We start from the raw sequence: 22,921 nt of genomic DNA on the forward strand, positions 1-22,921 counted from the left end.
ATTTCCTGCATCTTTCCTACACTACCACAGTGATAATGCGGGTTTTTGCTTTTCTATAAATTTGTGTGCTTCATTGTGCTTTGCACATGTGATGTTGAGATCAGCAGGCATTTGCACAGTGTACACAAATGGTGCCGGGGCGAGGGGATGAGAGCTGTGTGTGATGGAGAGCAAGAGGAAGTCAGTAGGATTTAAAATCTAACCACAGGTAAAGCATGAAGCAGTAAAAGAGCTGTAGGGCATTTGGGTTGGGAGCGATTGGCTGTGTAAATGTGGCTGACCCTGCCTCGTCTTGAGCACAGATCCACAGGTAATTCAGATTTCCTTCTCTCCCCAATTTCTGCAGAGCCATTGGCAAGCCCAGCCTCCTCCCACCCCGGAATGAGCGAAAATGCACCTGCCACTTTGGAGAATGTCAGCAGCTCCACCCCTGCTAATAGCGGCGCCTCCTCAGCCATCCCCCAGCCTGGAGCTGCCCCCAAGCCCTGGCGCAGCAAGTCAGTCAGCGTGAAGCACAGTGCCACATCAGCCCTGCTTGCGGCCAAGCAGTCCGTGCCTGAGGTCCCCAGGCCCATGGCCGAAGTCATGAAGCCAGCTGCCAACAACCAGAAGTCCATGCTGGAAAAGCTAAAACTTTTCAACAGTAAAGGGGGTTCCAAGGCAGGTGAGGGCCCGGGGTCACGGGACACGAGCTGTGAGCGGCTAGAGATCCTGCCCAGCTTTGAAGAGAGCGAGGAGCTGGAGGCCCCCGGTCGCTCACCCTGCACGGCGGGCCCTGCTTCCAGCAGCCCTAAGATTGCCCTCAAGGGCATCGCCCAGAGAACCTTCAGCAGGGCGCTCACCAACAAGAAGAGTTCCCCGAAAGGCAACGAGAAGGAGAAGGAGAAACAACAGCGGGAGAAGGAAAAGGAGAAAAGCAAGGACCTCTCCAAGCGGGCCTCTGTGACAGAGAGGCTGGACCTCAAAGACGGGCCAAAAGAAGACCCCAGTGGGGCAGTGGTGACTGAGATGCCAAAAAAGTCCTCCAAGATTGCCAGCTTCATCCCCAAAGGGGGGAAGCTCAACAGTGCCAAGAAGGAGGCCGCGGCCACTCCCCACAGTGGGATACCAAAACCAGGAATGAAGAGCATGCCCGGGAAATCCCCAAGTGCCCCTGCCCCTTCCAAGGAGGGGGAGCGGAGCCGGAGTGGGAAGCCGAGCTCGGGGCTCCCCCAGCAGAAGCCCCAGCTGGACGGCAGGCACTCCAGTTCCTCCTCCAGCCTGGCATCCTCAGAAGGAAAAGGCCCAGGAGGGACCACCCTGAACCACAGCATCAGCAGCCAGACTGTCAGTGGGTCCGTCGGGACCACCCAGACCACAGGAAGCAATACTGTCAGCGTTCAGCTACCTCAGCCCCAGCAGCAATACAGCCACCCCAACACCGCGACAGTCGCGCCTTTCCTGTACAGGTAGGAGCGGCCAGGCACCTGCCCTTCCTGGGCCATTGCACAAAGATGGCTTTCTGGTGGATTCCGGGTCTCTGAGGGCAGGAATGAGGCCTGCCCTCCGGGAACATTAAGCAAATGACTAGGGTACCCCGGGTAAGCTCCTCAGGGAAGCACACACACAATGAGCATAGCATGGCTCAGGCAAGGGCCAGAGAAAGCTAGAGAGGAGGTATATTTGAGCTGGTCTCAAGATGAGCAGGTGTTCACCAGGCACGTGGGGACCCAGAAACATGTCAGCAGCAGCAGGGTGAGCAGGCATAGGAGGGGGTTTGGGGATCACTTGACAGCCTCCAACATCAGTCCTAACACATCCTGAATGTATTTTTTAAAATGACAAACACAAAAACCATCTTGCTGAATCTCTGAGACTTCTCACAGAGGTGTTATCTTGAACTTCTAGATCCTCACAGTTTCTTAACCACATCACACATATTATTTTTTCAGTCTCTGTTGTGTGGGGGCACTTTTTTGAGGGTTGAGCAGGAAAAGGGCAAAGGGTAGTCCTTCCTCAGGAGGAGGAGGAGCCAGTTCTGGAAGCACAAAAGGACCCAGGCTGTACTGCAGAGAGAAGCCTGGGTGTTTGCTCCTGACTCTGTCCTTCTGTCCATTATCTGTCCCTCAGTCTTGTGTTGCTGCTGGCATGTCCCTAAGACCATAGGGCACATTATGGAGGCAGATGCTACTTGCTCTGTGTGCTTCTGGCCTGTGGAAGTCTGTGGTTGCTCAGCCTGCCCCACACACCTTTAGGACACTGAGGACCCTGGCTCTGGGTAATACCTGGTACCCATGGATGACTTCTCTCCAGGCAGACAGAAGCTCCCCTCACCCTGCTCTTACAGGCGGCTCCGAGCTTTGCTCACCTGGACCTGTGCTTGGGGCGTGTAGTGCCTTCGGCCACACTGCACAGTGAATGATAACTAATAACCTCTACGTACTAATATGCTAGGTGCTTATTTTAAAGCTTCTACCTTAAGTACGGCCCTTACACAACTGTATACACACACTCATAACAGCTATAATATACAAATACATTGACAATCACAAGTAGAGGCAAAACACACATTCCAGTATAAAATGAAAGCACACATATGTACACGTATGCGCATCCTTGTTCGTATGCATAGACTCATACCCGTACTTGCAGTGTCCTATGTTTATGTAGTTCCCCAAAGAAATAGAAACTCTGTCTGTCCCTGCCTCAGTTGAGTTTTTGAAGGCCTCTCTACCATTCCTGCCAATAACTGGTGGAAAGACTGTCTTGGGCCATTGCAGAGGAAAGCCAGCCACGTCCAGCCAGTGAGGGAATGTTAGGCTTTTCCTAATCCCTTTTCTTCTGTTCAGCCTCCCCTTCAGCAAGGCTCATGCCCAAACTTCTTAATTGGGAGCCAGTCATCTTTTTGTTAAATCAAGTCATCAGCTCAGCTAGCAGTCCTAAGAAGAGTGCCAAAGCTGAGATAATGATTCAGCACGCGCCTGCATCCACAGCTTTTAATACAATTGTTCTCTGAACCATGGAGGCAACTGAATTGCTTCCCGTGAAATTTTTATCATTCGAGTAACATTAATAGTCTTGAGATAATGCATATTCAAGCTACTGTTCATAGATTCTGGATTTGCATTTTCAAAATGAAAGTATATGGCAGTTTTTTTTTTTTATCACCATCAATCCCACTCCCTCCTTTTTGGGGGACTATAATCATTTGAAATACTGTAAAATATTTTAATCCTTTTTGTTTTTTTTAATTTTAAGCTTTGCTATGAGAGGAAAAACTCTTGATAAAGAGCAAATGCTTGTTAAGTGGGAGGAAGGAGAAAATATCATGTGTGTATGCCAAGCTGCGTTTTAATATTATGCTCACCCTGTGTGATATCCTTCTGGCCCCTCTGAGGTGCCTTTCCTCTTTAGGTGAGACAATGAAGAGCCTGGAAAGATCCCTGGGATAGGAGTCAGGACACCTGTGCTTTGTCTTTTACTAGCTTGCCCCTCACTGTGTGATCCTAGGACTTGGCTGCTGGAACAGCTATTGAGTCGCACTAAGTCTGTGCAGACCCCCAGCTGAGAGCTTTGCATGCCTCAGGTCATCTAATCATTCCCACAACTCCATGAGCTAGCTACCTTTTTTTTTGGATCCCCATTCTATAGATGAGCAAACTGAGGCCTAGAGCAATTAAATAACTCGGTCTATAAGTCACAGAGCCAATTGTGAGAAGAGCTAGTGTTTAAACCCAAGTCTAACTAGAGAGACTAACTTCTTAGCCATGAAGCAGTCTTGACTATCTAAATCACTGCATCTCTTGAGCCTCATTATCTCCATCTATAAAGGGAGGAAATTAGACTAGATTAGAGGATTTTAAGAAATGGTTTAAATGCTAATGGTTGTGCTGGAAAATTCTCTCGCAAGTTTATGGCTATTTATAACTATGATGCTCTATGCAGACCCTCTCCATGTCAGTGATGTTACCAAGGGATAAAAGGAAGCTAAGTCATGTTTTAAAATAACTCAGAAGGAATTGTATTTATTAATTCAGAAGTAATACTGGACACCTTCATCACTTTATGCTTTAATGAGTGCTTTCGTGCCGTATCACATGTGGTTTTGTAACCACCAGTGAGGTGGGTTTTGGTACCTCCCCTTGCCCTGCCCCGTACTGATGAGGGCCTTGAAGCTCAAAGAGGTGAAGTGACTTATCAAATGTGCATGGCTATCCAGTTATGGACTCCAGACCTTCAGCCAGCTAACTGGTCACTCCAATGCTATAATGTTCCTTCTAGTACCCAGCATCTTTCTAGACTTAAAAATGTCTCAATTATCCATTCAGCACCCCTGCCCAAGTGCCTGCTCAGCACATGCATTCTAACCGATCATGATCTTAAGTGAATACATCAAAAGAGCCAGTCTTTGCCTTCAGAGAGCTCTCAGTCTAGCTGAGGAAATAATAATCAGATCCCATTGCAATAAATAGGTATCGGGGGAATATGGAAGAATGCCGTTGAAACACATGATCCGCAATCATCTCTCAAAGAGTCCTGGGAGGCTTCCAGGCCACGATGACATAGGAGTTGTATCTTAAAGGTAGTTGAGGAGCAAACTAAGGAAGAAAGAGTAGAGCCTTTGGGCAGAGGTCTCAATAACTACAGAGACTAAACCGTTAAGGGCATGAGAAGATCTGGGAATGGAGAGAAAAGCCCCATGTGGGTGGAGCACAGGGCAGGGCTGTGTGTAAAGAGTTGGAGTGACAGGAGGTGGGGCTGGGAATGGAGGAGGGAAGAATCCCTTGCTGTAGGGCACCTTCTGCCACTATAAGGATTTCAGACCTCACTCCGGGCAGTAGGAAACCACTAGAGGCTTTTCCTCAGCAGGTGATATGATCACATCAGTATCACGAGGATCGGTGGGGGTGGTGGGGGGAGTGGACCCATCTCAGGAAGTCAAGAATAAGAAGTCCTGGACTCAAATGCCTGATGGGGACCCACGAAGTAATGCAAATGAGTGACTCAGAAAGGAGGGGACTGTGGCAGAGGGAGCTCCACACCTTTCTAGAGGAAACAGCTACCACTTGGCACTGGCAGGTGGCACCCTGTAAGAACGAGCTCAGTCAAGTTGGACTTTCTTGTTTTTACTGATAATAAAAGATAGGAGACACAGGGAGAAGGCAGAAATTCAGATTTTTCTTGTGAAATCTCCCAATTTTTAAAAGTCAAAATTAATTCAAGAGCCTTAAAATACTGTGCAGACCAATAAGGATAAATATGTGGGCTGGTTCCCACACCGGACTGCCATTTGCAGTCTCTAGGCTGGAGGCAGCGTACTTATTTACACAGGGCTCATGGGGCCTGGGCAGAGACGATGTGAGCTTGGACTATGGCCAGGGATGGGAAGAAGCACTGGGAGTATGGAAATCCTTTAAAGGTAGAGATCTTAAGAATTGGAAACTGATGCCTTTGGTAGGAAGGCACAGTAGGGAAGAACAGATGGATGACTCAAGGTTTGTCCCTTAAGAGCCCCCACATTTAAGACAATTCACATTCTTGGCAAACACCTTTGTAGAGAGTGAAATCTGTTGAATTAGCTCTGGATGCTAATGAATTAATAATGGTACACCCAGGGTTGTGCATCTGAGTGTAATTACACATTTGCATGCCATGCCTACATCAGCAGAGGTAGTACGGCAAGCACACATTGCATGAAGCTATTGCCTCAATCTGCTTGACAAATAAGGGCATGGAAAATGTTTGGGGAAGTACAGCTTTCAGTCAAGTGTTGAAATAATGATCAATGAGACCTTTCATCTTAGAAGATCTGAGCTCTGAATCAGAGAGCTAGAGGGCAAACACACCTGCTTGGCACCCACTTCTGACTGGTTTTGCAGTCACCTTGCAGAGAGAGCCATGTCAGGAGATTTGAGGGGGGCCCTGGAAGCTGTCAATGGAGTCATCTTTATGCTTGGCTTGCTGGCGGTGCTGGTTACTTAGAAGCCGTTCTTTGGCGTGGGTTAAATGATCCAAACCACCCAGGGTGCTGCAGCATTTTTCCGGCTAGACCTCGCTCCCTGATGGGGACTCAGAAAAGCATTCCCCGGTGAGGGATTGCAGACCCTCTGTTTGGGTGATGAATATTTCATCTTTTACAGTTCGGTGGCTCTCTCTTTCTAGGACATTGCTCCACATGTGCTAATGAATTATTTAGTGTCAGTCTGCTGGTCTGCTCTGTTCGAAAGCTTCTTGCTGTAGGAGGTGATGGTGGGTGCTGCAGTTGGACCACAGTGGCCCAGAAGTAAGAATTACCGCTTGTGACAAGTGTGTCTGCTTTGGTTTGCATGTGAAGGTCCCAGACAGACACTGAAGGGAATGTTACTGCCGAGTCCAGCTCAGCGAGTGTGAGCATGGAGCCCAGCCACTACACCAAGAGTGGACAGCCTGCTCTGGAAGAACTCACTGGTGAGTATGGAGCCCTAGAAATGGTCGGTTGGTGATGTAGCCTCCCGTATAACCACCTGCTGGAAGGGCATGAACCCAGCTTGATTTGAAGTTGCTTGACTGTTGCCTTGATTGATGAGCTAAACGAACTTTCTTTCCTTATTATTTTCCTCCTCCTTTCTTCCCTGTCATCTTTCTCATACAACCTACTCCCTCCTCCCCACAATTGTAAATAAGTCTCTTGCTCTTGGCAAATCCTGTTTTAAGGTATGTTCCAGTTCATTCATGCAGGGGATCTGGGCTGCTCTGACACTTTGAATCTCCTTATTTACTCTTCAGATGAAGTTGATTTCCAACAAGAGCTGGAACTCTAAAATACTGACTTTTTTCTTTCCTAGATTTAAGTACTAATTGAAGATGTGTATTGGTATCCTCCATTAACTGAAAAGATTAGAGCATGTTGCTTTGACCAAATACAAAACCCCCCCAAAAAATCTATATTTTATATAAGTATAACCTAGACAATGATGATTAAAGGGGCATATTATATAAAAACATAAAACCCACAGTTGTCACAGTTAATAATAGACATTGATTTATTAATGTTAATATTATTACACTCTTAAATTAGAAAAGTTCACATCTGAGTCAGAAACCCTCCTGTAGTGCCTTCCAGTTTACCACCTCCACTATTTCTTTTCCCTGGTCCCAACTCTGTGCCCTACAATCCAGCAACTTCTTATCAGGGAAGTAAGTCGTAAACCACATATTTAACAGCAGACATAGTACTTCTCATATCTTTATCACTTCCAGAGTTGGGTTAAAATTTGAATTCATGTTTAAAATCCATTTATTAGACTAAATGTCCTTCATCACACCATTTTAATAGCTACATTACAGCCGTGGAGTTGGTCTGTGGCTCATATCATTGAATCATAACTATATTACTATTAGCTCTGAGTATTAATTTCAGAGGATCTGAGCAATTTTAACCATTTCCTTCTGGTTCTGCTGGCTGGGCACTGAGATGGGGCAGAGAGTTTTCAAGCCATTTGAAGCCATTTGTAAGTGATCCATCTTACAGTGGTTCAGGCCCCACATTTGGAACTGATTCTATGCTTCCTTCTCTTTAAGGCTTATAGCTCCCTTGCATATGAGGACATGGATAGCACAGGAAGAGGCCAGCTATGAGGAGAAGGGTGTGGAGTTCAGACGACTGCTTAAGTTTCCACACACATTTCAGATCATGTTCTTATGTGCACACATCAAAAGAGCCAGGCCAGTGCTTCAGAGCTTGGCATGTATCATATACGTCTCCCATGGAGTAGTATGGATTCATGTCAGACATTGAGGCTCAGCAAAATTCACATTTGAAAAACAAAAGCAGCAGCCAGAGAACATTCCACATAACACTTAAATTTCAAAGTGACAGATTACAGCCTGTGATCTTTCAGTAATTTTTCTTTTCCTCCCCCGTGGCTCCTCTGTATCAGAACTGTAAAACCAAGTAAGAGCTCAGAAAACCTGAGATACTGTCAGTTGGTTTGGGGAACAGTCATGTCTGATCAGGCACTCTTTGGTGTTAATTCATTCATATGGTGTCGGTTGCTAATGGAAATGTCTTAATCACAGTGACTTGTCTTTACATTCAAGCAACAGAAATTACATGTGTTACTATACTGCAAATTATCCTATGGAGACAATGAATAGTAGCACAAGGTTGAGTTAACTTATCGACAGCCAATCTCTTGCAGTGATAACGAGTAGTGGGTGTATTTAGAAATGGACATTTATGAGACCATTTGATCAGTGGCTTAGTTCTTCCCCTTTCTTATACAGTAGGTGGATTTTCCCATGGTGCTTTGTTATTTACATAGCATAACAGTTGAGACATGCATCTTGGATTGTAGATACTAGGAAACACGTGATTATTATCTGGTCCTTGAATTAAATCCTTTCTATCATTTACTGACAAATCATCTTTCAGTCTTTGCTTGAATATTTCTTGGGACAAGCAGGTTATTTTTTGTTGGCTTTAACTGGTAATGGAGTTCTTTGTTCTTACATTTCCAATCACTCAATATGATCCAGCCTTCTAAAGCCCACAATTTCCATTCTTTTCCATTTAGGAGCATGTCCATTCAGCCTGCCTCTTCTAAGTAAAAATTCCGGCTTCCTTCCGTGTTTTTTTTTTTATACCCTAATATCCTCCAAACTGAGGTGTGTTTGTTCAGAATGTGGTATGTTTCCATCATGGCCAGTGTCTTGAGGGAAGCTGACCTTGGCAAATGCAAGAGAGCTGCAGGCGGTCCTGGAATAGCTTACTCAGTTTTTAAGATCTATGTGAGTAGAAAGGGCCCTCTGTTTCCAGCAGAGCACTGTTGTGTTTCTGTTTTGTTGGCTGTAAGTCGGAGGGGAAATCTTACCTTCAGGTCGCTGTTCAAGGAGGCAAAATTGGCGATTCAGAGTGTGATCGCCTGAGCGAGGCGAGTGGATCACTGGCTTGTGTTTCTATGTTGTTCTTGGGATCTGTTGTGTGTGGGGCCCTGAGAGGGGCAGTGAGACCCCCAGAAGGAAACAGAAGCTCAAATTCAAGGAGCCCTTATTTTGTGCCAGGCATGTATGTGTCACCTCATTGGATCTTCCCACTAACCCTCTGAGGGAGGGATTTTATCCCCATGTTATGGATGACATTTGGGAAAGATAAATGACTCGTCCAAGGTCAAGGGGCTAAGAAGCAGCAGGGCCACGATTCAGACCTTTATGTGTTGGGATGTGAAGTGTGCATTTTCTTCTTCAACCCAACACTGACCAAACATGTTTAGGAGAACAGATATTTCTTGGGCGTCTGTAGATTTGTGTGAGGATTACCAAAAGGAAAGGTGAGATACCACCTCATCTCAAAGATCTTTGAGTTTCTGAAAGAGATAAGACAGGCAAAAATGTGATTTGTAGAGACCTGGAGAAATAACTATATTTCTGCTTTTTGTATGTGGTTAATTAATGAAATAATTTAAAAAACTTGTGACTACACCTAGTTTCCTAGTAAATATTCTTTAGAGGGCCTAGAGCTGTCCAAAGAATCAGTACCTATTTGGCCATTTTACATAGATAAAATGTGGGCATACTGGGAGTAAGAGATATTTAGTTGATGGCTGAGGAGATAGATGCAATTACATTCCTCCAAGCCCATTAGGGGAAAGTAAAGTAGGTATTTGTCACTGCCTTCATTTAAAAACATGTATGTATGTATTTTAAAGAATTGGTGGGATTGAAATGGGTGGGAAATGAAAGTTTGACCAATTTTCCCTTAAGAGAGACATGCCTTTCAAATTTCTCCTGCTTCAAATTGGGAAGAAAATCGAAAACACTTTGCATTTTCAAGGACAAGTGCTTGCTATAGCAAATTTCCTCCATTAGATCACACATTTATCATTTAATCCATCCCCCAGCCTCCAGGTACCAGCAAGCAGAGAACAACTTAAGGAAGTCATTATCTGTCGTGGAAAGAAAGTGAAATCTATGATATTTCTTTGCTGCTTACTGCCCTATTGATGGAAACTGCAGGAAGTCCTACTTAGTGTCTAATGTAAATTCCACCGCTGTTGCCCATGTGTGCTGTGTTCTATGTGGAGATTTCTTTAAATTTGTTGCTCAACACTTGGAACAGTCATAGGCTTTTAAAGAGCGTTGATTGTGGTCAGTACCCTTACTATTCCTACTTAGGGCTGTCGAATCCAAAGGATAGAGAGGGTCAGCACCTTCCCCATGGTCACACAGCCAGTGAGTAAAGGAACCAGAATTTGAGAAAACATAATAAATCTAACAGAACAAGACAAACCTCTCTCTTTAGAGATATTTGTGATTTATAAGCACAGATCTTTTAGCCACTATAAGTTCCATTTGTGAAGTCGGGCTGGTGGACAGCAGCGTATATCACCACTGAGAAAACAAAATGCCTCACTCACGTTTGCGTGGGCATAAAATGGTTCCTGGGAAGTGGTCAGACCTAACTAGTGTAAGTATTTATTGCAGACAGTGGGTAAAGGTGTTTCTACCTCAGAATAGGTGCTTTGCTTCTCCCACAAGCTAGACTTGCCCTATTTCAGGAGGGACCTGTAAGGAGAAGAAAGATTTCTTTCTTTAGATTTAACAACTTCATTTGGGCATCCATTCATTCATTGATTTATTCTCAAATCCTTAAGCACCCATGGTGAGCAAGGCCCTGAGCAGGGAACATGGTTATGGCCATGGACACGATCACTGATCCCATGGAGCTCATGATCTATCAGAGAACTAAATAGCCTTAACCCTCATCTTTCCAGGGGAAGATCCTGAGGCTCGGCGGCTGCGGACAGTGAAGAACATCGCTGATCTGCGGCAGAATTTGGAGGAGACCATGTCCAGTTTACGGGGAACTCAGGTCACACACAGGTAAATTACTTTACTGAACTGTCTCGTGGTTTGAGTTTCACACGACTTCTCCTGTGTTTGTTCATGCCGCTAACAGAGAGATTTGGTCAATAATGGAATAAATTGTCTTGATCACCAAATGTTGGGGGCGGAGCCAACATGGCGGCGTGAGTAGGACAGTGGGAATCTCCTCCCAAAAACATATATACTTTTGAAAATACAACAAACACAACTAGCCCTAAAAGAGAGACCAGAAGACGCAGGACAGTGGCCAGACTGCAGCTACACCAGCGAGAACCCAGCGACTGGTGAAAGGGGTAAGATACAAGCCCCGGCCCTGCGGGACCCGAGCGCCCCTCCCCCCAGCTCCCGGCGGGAGAACAATAGGCAGAGCGGGAGGGAGACGGAGCCCAGGACGGCCGAACACCCAGCCCCAGCCATCCGGGCCAGAGCGCAGACACAGTATATGCCCAGGGGGCCCTGGATACTGGGGGAACAGGGAGTAAGACCTCTGAGCGGGTGCTGAAGCTGAAGCCCCTGTGACAAAGAAAAGCGGAGGCTTTTTGAAAGTCTTAAAGGGACAGGGACTTAACAGCTTGACGGAAACAACCCAGGTCACAGTACAGCAGCTGGAAATTACAGGGAAAACCGGGTGCACTAACCCCCTGGGCAACAGCTCTGAGACCCCTCACGGAGGCAAACAGTCAAGCAGCCCCCCCATCCATCACCCCACCGGGCGCTGCGAAAGCAGAGAAGCAGCCTGAGACAAATTCCGCCCACAGAAAGGGAAATTTCTCCCTCCCGGCCAGGCAAGACACAAAGACCCAGTCTACACGCAATTACCCAACACAAGCCACTAGGGGTCGCAGTTGCCCCAGTAAAGAAAGGCCAGTAGTAAGTGAAAATTTTGGCCCTCCCAGCTGACAGTCAATAGCACCTGTCAACATGAAAAGGCAAAAAAATATGATTCAGACAAGACTAACCCAGACAGCTTCGGCATCTGCTACATCTTCCCCTGAGAAGGAATCTGGGGAGATAGATTTAGCCAGTCTTCCTGAAAAAGAATTCAAAACAAAAGTCATAACCATGCTGATGGACTTGCAGAGAAATATGCAAGAACTAAGGAAGGAGAATTCAGAAATAAAACAAGCTCTGGAAGAACTTCAAAACAGAATGGACGAGATGCAAGAGACCATTAATGGACTAGAAAACAGAGAACAGGAACGCAGAGAAGCTGATGCAGAGAGAGATAAAAGGATCTCCAGGAATGAAAGAATTTTAAGAGAGCTGAGTGATCAATATAAAAGAAATAATATAAGAATCATAGGCATTCCAGAAGAAGTAGAGAGAGAAAAGGGGATAGAAAATGTCTTTGAAGAAATAATTGCTGAAAATTTCCCCAAACTAGGGGAAGAAATGGCCTCTCAGACCACAGAGGTACACAGAACTCCCATGACAAGGGATCCAAGGAGGGCAACACCAAGACACATAATAATTAAAATGGCAAAGATCAAAGACAAGGACAAAGTATTACAAGCAGCCAGAGAGAAAAAAAAGGTTACCTACAAAGGAAAACCCATCAGGCTATCATCAGACTTCTCAACAGAAACCCTACAGGCCAGAAGAGAATGGCATGATATACTTAATGCAATGAAACAGAAGGGCCTCGAACCAAGACTACTGTATCCAGCACGAATATCATTTAAATATGAAGGAGGGATTAAACAATTCCCAGACAAGCAAAAGTTGAGGGAATTTGCCTCCCACAAACCACCTCTACAGGGCATCCTACAGGGACTGCTCTAGATGGGAGCACTCCTAAAAAGAGCACACAACAAAACACCCAACATATGAAGAAGAGAGGAGGAGGAATAAGAAGGGAGAGAAATAAAGAATCATCAGATTGTGTTTATAATAGCTCAACAAGCGAGTTAAGTTAGACAGTAAGACAGTAAAGAAGCTAACCCTAAACCTTTGGTAACCACAAACTTAAAGCCTGCAATGGCAATAAATTCATACCTTTCAATAATCACCCTAAATGTAAATGGACTGAATGCACCAATCAAAAGACACAGAGTAATAGAATGGATAAAAAAGCAAGATCCATCCATATGCTGCTTACAAGAGACTCACCTCAAACCCAAAGACGCGCACAGACTTAAAGTCAAGGGATGGAAAAAAGATATTTCAAGCAAACAACAGAGAGAAGAAAGCAGGTGTTGCAATTCTGGTATCAGACAAAACAGACTTCAAAATAAAGAAAGTAACAAAAGACAAAGAAGGACATTACATAATGATAAAGGGCTCAGTCCATCAAGAGGATATAACCATTATAAATATATATGCACCCAATACAGGAGCACCAACATACCTGAAACAAATATTAACAGAACTAAAGGAGGAAATAGAATGCAACGCATTCATTCTAGGAGACTTCAACACACCACTCACTCCAAAGGACAGATCCACCAGACAGAAAATAAGTAAGGACACAGAGGCACTGAACAACACACTAGAACAGATGGACCTAATAGACATCTACAGAACTCTACATCCAAAAGCAACAGGATACACGTTCTTCTCAAGTGCACATGGAACATTCTCCAGAATAGACCACATACTAGGACACAAAAAGAGCCTCAGTAAATTCCAAAAGATTGAAATCCTACCAACCAACTTTTCAGACCACAAAGGCATTAAACTAGAAATAAACTGTTCAAAGAAAGCAAAAAGGCTCACAAACACATGGAGGCTAAACAACACGCTCCTAAATAATCAATGGATCAATGACCAAATCAAAATGGAGATCCAGCAATATATGGAAACAAATGACAACAACAACACTAAGCCCCAACTTCTGTGGGACGCAGCAAAAGCAGTCTTAAGAGGAAAGTATATAGCACTCCAAGCATATTTAAAAAAGGAAGAGCAATCCCAAATGAACGGTCTAATGTCACAACTATCAAAATTGGAAGAAGAAGAACAAATGAGGCCTAAGGTCAGCAGAAGGAGGGACATAATAAAGATCAGAGAAGAAATAAATAAAATGGAGAAGAATAAAACAATAGCAAAAATCAATGAAACCAAGAGCTGGTTCTTCGAGAAAATAAACAAAATAGATAAGCCTCTAGCCAGACTTATTAAGAGGAAAAGAGAGTCAACACAAATCAACAGTATCAGAAATTGATCACCAAATGTTGTGGAATTCACAAAGAATGCCATATAGCATGCAAAAAAAAAAAAACAGAACAAAAAATTAGTATAGACAGATTTCTCCCCAAAGCAGAAGGCTGATAAATCTGTTTGACAGAGGGTACTGCAGACCAGCTCCATTTAAAATTGAGCAGGTGAACTATATTTGACCTGTGTGATAAAGCAAATAACTTGAATTCCTACCGGGTCTTCTGATATGCAACACTCTATAACGTTAGTCATGCACGTGCATGAAACATGTAAGGAATATTTATAAAAAGCTGTGATCATGTTTAAACTATGATTTAGTTGGATGAAATCTAAGATTACATTGGAACCATTTACCAGGTTGTTTTCATTGTTGAGCAAGAAGTTAAAGACGATGCAACCCTAGGACACCCTTCATGCTTTTGGCAGAACCACATTTTATGGTTTGTGTTTGGCTTTGATAATCAATGCAAAGTCCTAGTGATCCCAGTGAACTCCTAAGGAGCCTCCTTTGCTTTCCCAATTTCAGTCTCTGATGAATATTGGAAGGAGACTGCAGGGCTTCCCTATTGCCAGCGGTCTTGGCAGATGGGAGGTAAGCAGTGTGGGTTCTGTCTTATGTAAGACCAGGGCCCGAACCTGAGGGGTCCCCAGTATGAGGAGAGTGAGGCCACTTCTGGGATGGGGGGGAAACAAAGGCAGTTGAGCCCCCATATTGGTTCTTCCAGAGGAGAGTAGACTTCGGGATTCTGATATGGTGCCCCCCTCAAACTTTAGATATTTGATGTCATGAAGCCAACTGCTGGACCCTGTGAGGCTGTATGGAGCATCCCTCTTTCCACCAAGGTTGCCGGAAGTGACCCAGTGTGGGTTACAAGTGTTTGATGGTTTTCTTGGCTTGCTCTAGGAGGGTAATGATGACAGGAGGGAAAGCTTTGATGCTTTCTTCTGCAGTTAGGAGAGCCCAGTGCCATTCTGCAGAGGTCCCCTGTCTTGCCTGTGCCACGAACACCTGCAGGGCCCAAAGGACAGTGGACTGCAAAAGTCTTTCTGGTAGCCAGGGATGGGCTCCTGGCAGATTGGGACCCATGTTATTTGATTTATTATGGTTCTCAAGCCCTGGCAATTATCACTCTTGTTGTCTTTTGCCCTTAGAGTTTATTTGCCATTTTGAGCAAAATGTGGGAGAAGCAAAAAATATGGGGGAAATGGACTTTACAAAGTTAGAAAAGGCCCCTCCCCACCTGCTCAGTCTAGAGGGAGCTGAGCTCATGAAATGAGACATTAGGAAGTCCGAGTGGGTGGGTCCATCCTGCCTTAGGAAAGGAGACTGAAGTAGCACCCCGGATGAATGAGTGGGTAGGTACCTCAGTGCTCTATCATCGTCATCTTAACATTTTCTATTTCCTGGGTTGGGAAGAAGATTCCAATAGTTAAGATCACTTAATTAAAGTAATTGGTAGTGGGTATCTTGTACCATGTTTTTTGGGGGAAAGTCTCTGCTGAGCTGTTCAGAATGCTGCATAGCTGTTCTGCTTTATCTAAGTACAACAAAGGAAGTACACCAGGTGAGACATTGGTGCCTGTTTCTGAGACTATTTTGTATATGGGAAATATTTCATAATTCTAAAAATTAAAGAACGTATAAACTGCAGAGGATCCTTGGCACACTAGGGTCTAACCCAAGGCCGGTTTTGTTTCTAGCACATTGGAAACCACATTTGATACCAATGTCACCACGGAGATTAGTGGGCGCAGCATCCTCAGCTTGACAGGCAGGCCCACTCCTCTGTCCTGGAGACTCGGCCAGTCCAGCCCTCGGCTCCAAGCAGGAGATGCCCCCTCTATGGGCAACGGGTACCCGCCCCGAGCCAACGCCAGCCGGTTCATCAATACCGAGTCGGGTCGCTATGTGTACTCGGCCCCTCTGAGGAGGCAGCTGGCCTCCAGGGGGAGCAGCATTTGCCACGTGGACGTCTCTGACAAGGCCGGAGGTGAGATGGAGCTGGAGGGCATCAGCATGGACGCGCCTGGCTACATGAGCGATGGGGACGTGCTGAGCAAGAACATGCGGACAGATGACAGCACGAGTGGGTGAGTTCCCTGAGGTTCCCCTCTTCTCCTGGAACAGGAGGAGACTTAGAACCCAGTTTCTCTTTGGCATGGCTTGATTTCAGGAGGAGATCAAACTTCCTGCTTCACTTTCTGCTGTGTATGTCAAAGGCTGTGTGCTGTGGAGAGGAACCTTCCGGCCTGAGACTTGCAAGACCTGGGCCTCCATCCAGGTGTGACCAGTAACTCTCTGGGCAGTTCTAGCAAGGCTCCCTTGGCAGCCAGAGTGACACTTGGCAACAAACCATATTGTCTCAGTCCTTTAAACTCAACCTCACACCTAGGTTGGAATCTGGGCTCCTTAGCATGAGCTACCTGGTCCTACTGGATCAGGCCTTTACCTGCCTCTTTCTCTTCTCGCTCTCCACCCACCTAGCTGCTCCGCTAAAGCTGTTTGTTCTGATCCTTGGTCTCATCAAGCTCTCTGCTGCCTCATGACCTGTGCACTCTCTGTTTCTCTCTCCGGATTCTGTTCCCCAGATCTTTGCGTATCTGGTTACTCCGTGCTGCTCTGCTGACATCTCTCTGGAGGGGCCCTTCTCGACCATTCAACTTGAAGTAGTTTATGTGGCCTGCCCCATGTCCCTAGTCCTCTCCATCACCCTGTCTTAAGCAACTTTGAAAGCTTATCACTACTGAAATGATCCTGATTATGTGTTTATATTTTGTCTCCCTGCCCCCTCCTGCTTGCAGTAATTGCACCACAAAGCAGGAACACTCTGGCTTGTTCACTGCTGAATCCCCCAGTGCGTTGTATATATAGAGGCTTATAAATACTGCTGAGTTAATGTATGCACAGATTGATGGGCGAAGGAACAAAGCCAGCCTCCCAGGCTCTCATGTGGCATTAAGGGGAATGATGAGATGTTGTCTAAGCCATGCCGGGTCCATGTGTAGCTGGAGGCTTGGCTTCCGGTTTTTAGCTCCACCTCCAGATCGCTGTGTAACCTGAAGGTGCATCTACTTATTTCACTTGCCTGAGACTTCTTCATCCATTAATCTGACTTGTAAGAAGCTCTCCAAGATCTTTTCCTCCTCTACCATCCTAGCAGTCAAATTACAGGTAAAGAAATTTTGTATAATAATGCCACTCATTTCCATGAACACAGAGATCAAGAACCCCATGGGTAAGTCAATGTTTTCATAATTTTAATAATAGCTTAGTCACTCACTATGTGCCAGGCAGTCTGCTAGGTGCCTTATCTATATATATATTACCTTGTTCTAGCCTCACAGCAATCCTTTGAGGTAGGTGATATCATTATCCCCATTTTATGGAGGAGTAAACTGAGGCTCAGGAAGGTTAAATAGCTTACCGAGGGCCCCACAGTGATTAAGAGGCAGAGCCTAGGGTTAGTAGCTCCAGATCCTGTTCCTTCACCACCGTATTACATCATCTTGCCCACTATTGCTGAACTGAAATAGCTCAACTATTGAAGTTTATTTAAAAATTTATTTACTTTTGCTTAGATCTACCTGATTAGAATTGTTCTTTTATTTAATTAAAAGTTTAGCGGTAGAGGTGCTTTGACTTTCTGCCTGTTATTTTTAGAACCGTTTTGGGTAGTGAAATCATGGAAGACAGGAGCCCCGAAACCCTGACAATGTAACAAATTTCTGCTATCCAGAATGGCTGGGAAAGTTTAGGGAGCTGAAAACGAGCTGGTTAACTTAGAGTATCATTTTGTATTTCTAGTTTTCCATGCATAAGAAAAACAGTAAATATTACTAAAATTGCATGTAATTTAATCTTTTATTATTATTTAGAAACCTTTTGGTATCCAGCATGGCCTCAAGATTATATTATCAATTTATACTGGACAATGCTACCAAAATATTTTTGGGTTATTCTGAGATTTTCTTTTTTTTTGTATCCTATAATAAAGACTTGGTGTCGAGTCAGTCCTTTAATCCTCAAGGTCAGTGTATTTATTTTGATGTAGTATTCACAGCTTCCACAAGGTGGAGACATTGAAACACTCTAAACTGAAGCCTAGTGACATCACGGTGAGAAATCCCTAGTTTTTTAGCTATCAAACCAGAACCTTTACCCCGGCTAAAAAGCACAAATGTTTACATTTCAGTTCCTGCATTGTGAAGCTTACATTTTTAGCAAGTGCGATAACACTTAAAGCAAGTGTAGATAAAAGTGTAGAAATGTAAGCAAACCATCCAATTATTGAAATCAGAGAACTCTGGTCTGATTACCTCTCCCCACACACCCCCGGCCTCCCCATTCCATTTAACATAGAAATTTACCTTCAGAATGAGGAGCAGTAAGCCCAGATGGCATTGAATGCTCTATCTACTTGTAACATTATAGATCACTAGTTAAATGTGACTGCATTCTGGAAATGCACGCAAGTTTCTGCTTTGAGGCTTAATTATCAGTTTGCTTTTACATGCTGAGTTCAGGGCATGTTTAATGTCCACTGTACTCATTTCATTTTCCTCTTATAAACGTGCCAAGGTTTACATATTGAAGGACTAGTCTTTTATTCTGTGCTTCAGAATCTGCGGAATCAGTCATATTGCTGAGGTCAATGGTGGAGTAGAAAGAAAACAGACTGAGATATCAGACTAACTGAGCTTAAACCCTGCTCTGCTGCCTCCAAGATCTGTGCTGTTAGGCACATCATTTAACTTGCCTAAGCCTCAAAACATTACAATTAGTATGGCTTTTAACCTTCTACAATTAAGTATTTCTCTTTGAGGTTGTATCTGATGAATGGCAAATATCTGATACAGCCATAAAGTTTCATCCAGGGTCTAGATGTCTTAGCAACCTGAAACTTCTAGCCGCTCAGAAACCCTGAAATGATTAAAGTTTTCTTCCAGATGTTTGTTTGACTTAGTGGGAACAGCCTTGGTGTTTGAGTGATACATAAATCTGTACGGAGGCTCTTGGAGGGAAGTTCTTATAAAAGCTCACAGCAAGTTTATTTAGAATGCCTGATATGGAAGTAAATTTGGGTTTCTGAAAACCCGTGACCTTTGTTTTTAAAATGACTCTGTGTACCTCAGCTTGGTACAGCAACTGTGTTTTGATGTCTCTAGTTCTCTACTGGGTGTGTATGCACGTGCACCTGTGTATTATTCAGTTCTCCCTGAGGTTGGCCTGAAATTACTTTATTTCCATGGAGTTCAGTTAAGAACCCAGTGTCGAACACCTTTTGTCTTATGAAGTGTGTATGTTTGTGGGTGTTTATTAAACCCTTCTAATGCACTAAGTATGTATCAGGCATGTCTAAGTACTTTACAGGTTTTTACCTGACCTTACCACTTCTATTAGATTGATAAATTGGGCTCTTCCTGTACTTACTGGCAAAGAAAGTAAAATAACAGGTGAAGATGGCTCTTACTGAAGCCAATACATCTACTCATCTTCTAAAAATTCAGAGTGCCATATGGTGTAGAATAAAATTAAAGGGACAGATTTAGCATCCATATGTTTGGAAAGATTATTTTTTCTTTTCAAAGGAAGTACTGAGTTATGAATATATATCCCTTCCTGGAAAAAAAAAATGACCACTTAAATTTAACATCAGAAATTTCTCCAGGAACTTTCAATGGCATCCCCTTGCCTGTGGGAACAGATCTCAACTTCTTAACATGAGAGACTCTTTAAGGTCTTTTCCTCAGATTCCCTCCCTGCCTTAGCCCTGGCTCTGTCCCTTCTCACACATCCCACACTCCCCGCTGCTCTAGGCTACCTGCCATTCATTACCAAAGGCTGTTGCCTGAATTTGCAAAGCTTTGTGCCTTAGGACAAGGCACTTTCTTCCTGGAATTCTTTTCATCTCAATCCTGTCTGACTGATCTACAAAAATAGTCCCCTCTGTGGTGCCTTCCTGGACTCCAGAGTCAGTGCCAGCTCCTGTGTTGTTGTGCTCACCTTGGTTCACACCCCACCTTCCGTGTGCCGCTTCTGCTTTGCATGGTAAGTGTTTGAGAAGTGCTGGGTTGTGTTGAGGAGAGCACCATTTTAAGAGGCAAAGAGATTTGAGATTTAATGCCGGTTCTGCCAAATGAACTTTAACAAGTTCTTAACTTTTGGGCCTTAGAGAACATGAAAAGTATCTAGCCAAGTCTGGGATGCTCGAGAAATGTTGGGCACTTTGTGTGTATGTGTTTCCTCCGCCAAACTTGGAGCTCCCAAAGACAGATGCACCCATTATTTTTCTAAAATCAGAGACTAGCGCAAGTAGGTAGTTAATAAATGTTTTGCAAATGGTTTATTCTCCATTCCTACCCTCACAGGACCTTGGGCTTCTGTAACTTGTTATCACCAGCTGTGAATCTGAACGATTGTAGTACTTAAAAAACGCTTGCAGAGAATCAACTTCGCCTCCCACGTCTTTTTGGTGTAACGCGCAGCTCCATCTAGTGGCCAATATAGGAAGAGAGGAAGTGATGTGGTTTTGATTGCTTTTAAGAGTCTTTTTATTGGTTTTGACTCAGGGCTGAGGAAGTAGAGATTGTAGCAATTGGCTTGCCTTTGAAATGTCGCCTGGGCAGTAGTTTAGTATGGGAGAGAAAGCAGGGTTGTGAGCCAGCTGGTCTTCAATGTTGGTTTTTTGATGGCTGAAGCCTCCCCTCTCAGATGTCAGAGATTTCTCCATCAGTGTATGCACTGGTGCTGCTGGGAGACTCAGTTCCTGGGACGTTGAGGAACCCATCCCTGCTGAATTACTTGTAGCTCATAAATATGTCAGGGCATGCCTTAGCTCCAGCTGCTTAGCAAAATACCACAGGGGGTGCCTTAACGAGCACACATTGATTTCTCACTCTTCTGGAGGATGGGAATCCCAAGATCAAGGTGTTGGCATGGTCGGGTTCTGGTGAGCGCCCCCTCCTGGCTCAGTGTCCTCTCGTGGCAGAGAGAAGAGGCTCTGGTGTGTGTTCCCCTTCCTGTAAGGACACCGAGAGCATCACGGGACCCTACCTTCATGATCTCATTAAACCTAGCTACCTCCAGAGTCCCACCACCTAAAACCCTCACAGTGGGAGTTGGGCTTCTACATATGAATGGGGAGGTGAGCACACGCAAACATTCATGCGTCATTTGCATGTGCAACACCCTGTGCTTTGATCACCTTTCCCATCATGGCCTGCCAGGTCACCCACCTCCTCACAGAAGCCTTCCCTGATGCTCTTCAAGCAGAGGTGGTGGTTTTTCCTCTGAGCTCCCTGGGTATTTGATATACCTGCATATATAATGCACTGATAACACTACATCCAAGTTGTTATAAATGTGTGTATAAAATCAAAAAAGTTGCCCATACAAAATACTTTTTTTAAGCTGTTCCACTTCATTAATTATGAGGAAGGGACAGAGCCCATAGCTGTTACAGCTCTCAAAGGTTAAAGTCAGATCTTAGATTGGCTGGCACTGGGCCTGGTCTATAGTAAGTAGTCAGCAAATATTTGTTGCATGAACGTGACAGCTGACCTTCAGTGGAGCAAGAGCAGTCATGTGCCTCTGAAAGAACGTGTCTACAATCGAAGTCCCTTGAGCTTGAGACCCCAGCCATGTGGTCTTCCCTCTCCTTGGCCCTGTCGTGTATTGTCTGATTGATCACGTCAGACCTCTGACCACCTGTAACCCCGTGAACTAGGCTTTGACCATCCAGGAATGAAGAGGCATCCCAGAGTCCCAGGCCCATGTGCCCAGGGGCGCCATGGAAGTGCGCCTTCTTCCTTTCTCCATTGACTGCCACGGGACAAGTGCAGGAGGTGTTTCTCACCAAGTCAGCATAGAACATAGCAGGCAGCACCAGCAAAAAGGCAGCATTCATTGCAGGAAAGTTTCTTTCTTATCTGGTGAATGTTTTTCATGGTCTTTCCAGGCCAGACCTAGGCAACCCTGACAGGCTGTTGTTTCTGGCGAACTGACAGGAGAGGAAGCCAAAATACTCCGTACAGCCAGAATGCACCCCGGAGCCAAGACAAAGGTTTTTAGGTGAAGCCATCCTGAAAGACACTGGGTCGTGGCAGGTTCCAGCAGGATGTGGCGGGTGCTGCTGGGGTTTGAAAAGGATGTGCTCTTCTTTCTGCAGGTTGATCCCTCTGGAATGATCTTGCCTTGTGGAGCTCTTGAAAGGCTTGAGAATTCCAGGTTGCCAGTCAGCCACCGTGTGGATATTGGTGGGGTCAGGAAGGTTGAATGTCAAGGAAAAGTAAAGTCTCAGCTCTGTAGACTGATTGTTAGGGCCTTGGGTGAGTCACTTGCCCCTAATGCACTGCCATCCTCTCACCACACACACACACTTAAAAACATACAGTAGAGCTCCAGCATGCAGCCACAGGCCCAGAGTAGCCCAGTAGGTTGGCGGCAGGCCTGAGTCAGGCCCCAGTCTGGGGGTCTTCCCTTCCCTCTCTGCTTCCCTCGGTGCTTCCTTACTGACAGCTCTTACTAGTGTGTGAATCCACAGGAACTGTAACTACTTCTCCCTGTCTGGTATCTTTCTTCATGTTCGCTATCCCTGGCAAATACAATGACCTCTGTTTTCATAAGCAGCTGTCTGGGTAGAGGAAGCAAGCACAGAGAATCATGCAGGGGTCAGGACTAATTCCCCTAAGTGTTGCCAAATGAGTGACAGCTTTCCCCACGTGCTTGCAATGTCCTCTGACATGGGCGGTTTGGCTGATCGATGGCTTCTTCTACCAATGTCAGTTGTCCCTGATGGCTGGGGAGGTATCCATTGTATGACCTTCTTCATCTGCAGTGGACCCACTTGATTGACCGAGTGTGGGAAGTTAGTCAGTCCTGTCACCAGCTGGGCAGGCAATTTTGTAGGGGAAAGCACAG

The 22,921-nt window shown here is 45.0% G+C and overlaps 1 protein-coding gene across 9 annotated transcripts in view; it reads left to right on the plus strand.

The window, feature by feature from the left end:
- Positions 1-22,921, plus strand: part of NAV2 (neuron navigator 2) — a 685,764-nt gene that overhangs the window by 523,452 nt on the left and 139,391 nt on the right. For all 9 annotated transcript variants that reach the window (XR_008999256.1, XM_057507467.1, XM_036920166.2 and 6 more), the window contains 4 exons: positions 347-1,448; positions 6,314-6,426; positions 10,731-10,839; positions 15,703-16,092. Coding sequence is in view for 8 of the 9 variants with exons in the window: in XM_057507467.1 (XP_057363450.1) it covers positions 347-1,448; positions 6,314-6,426; positions 10,731-10,839; positions 15,703-16,092 (1,714 nt within the window). In the remaining variant the exon portion in view is untranslated. The remainder of the gene's footprint in view (positions 1-346; positions 1,449-6,313; positions 6,427-10,730; positions 10,840-15,702; positions 16,093-22,921) is intronic.

Source organism: Manis pentadactyla, chromosome 9, assembly GCF_030020395.1.
Source record: "Manis pentadactyla isolate mManPen7 chromosome 9, mManPen7.hap1, whole genome shotgun sequence".
NCBI lineage: Eukaryota > Metazoa > Chordata > Mammalia > Pholidota > Manidae > Manis > Manis pentadactyla.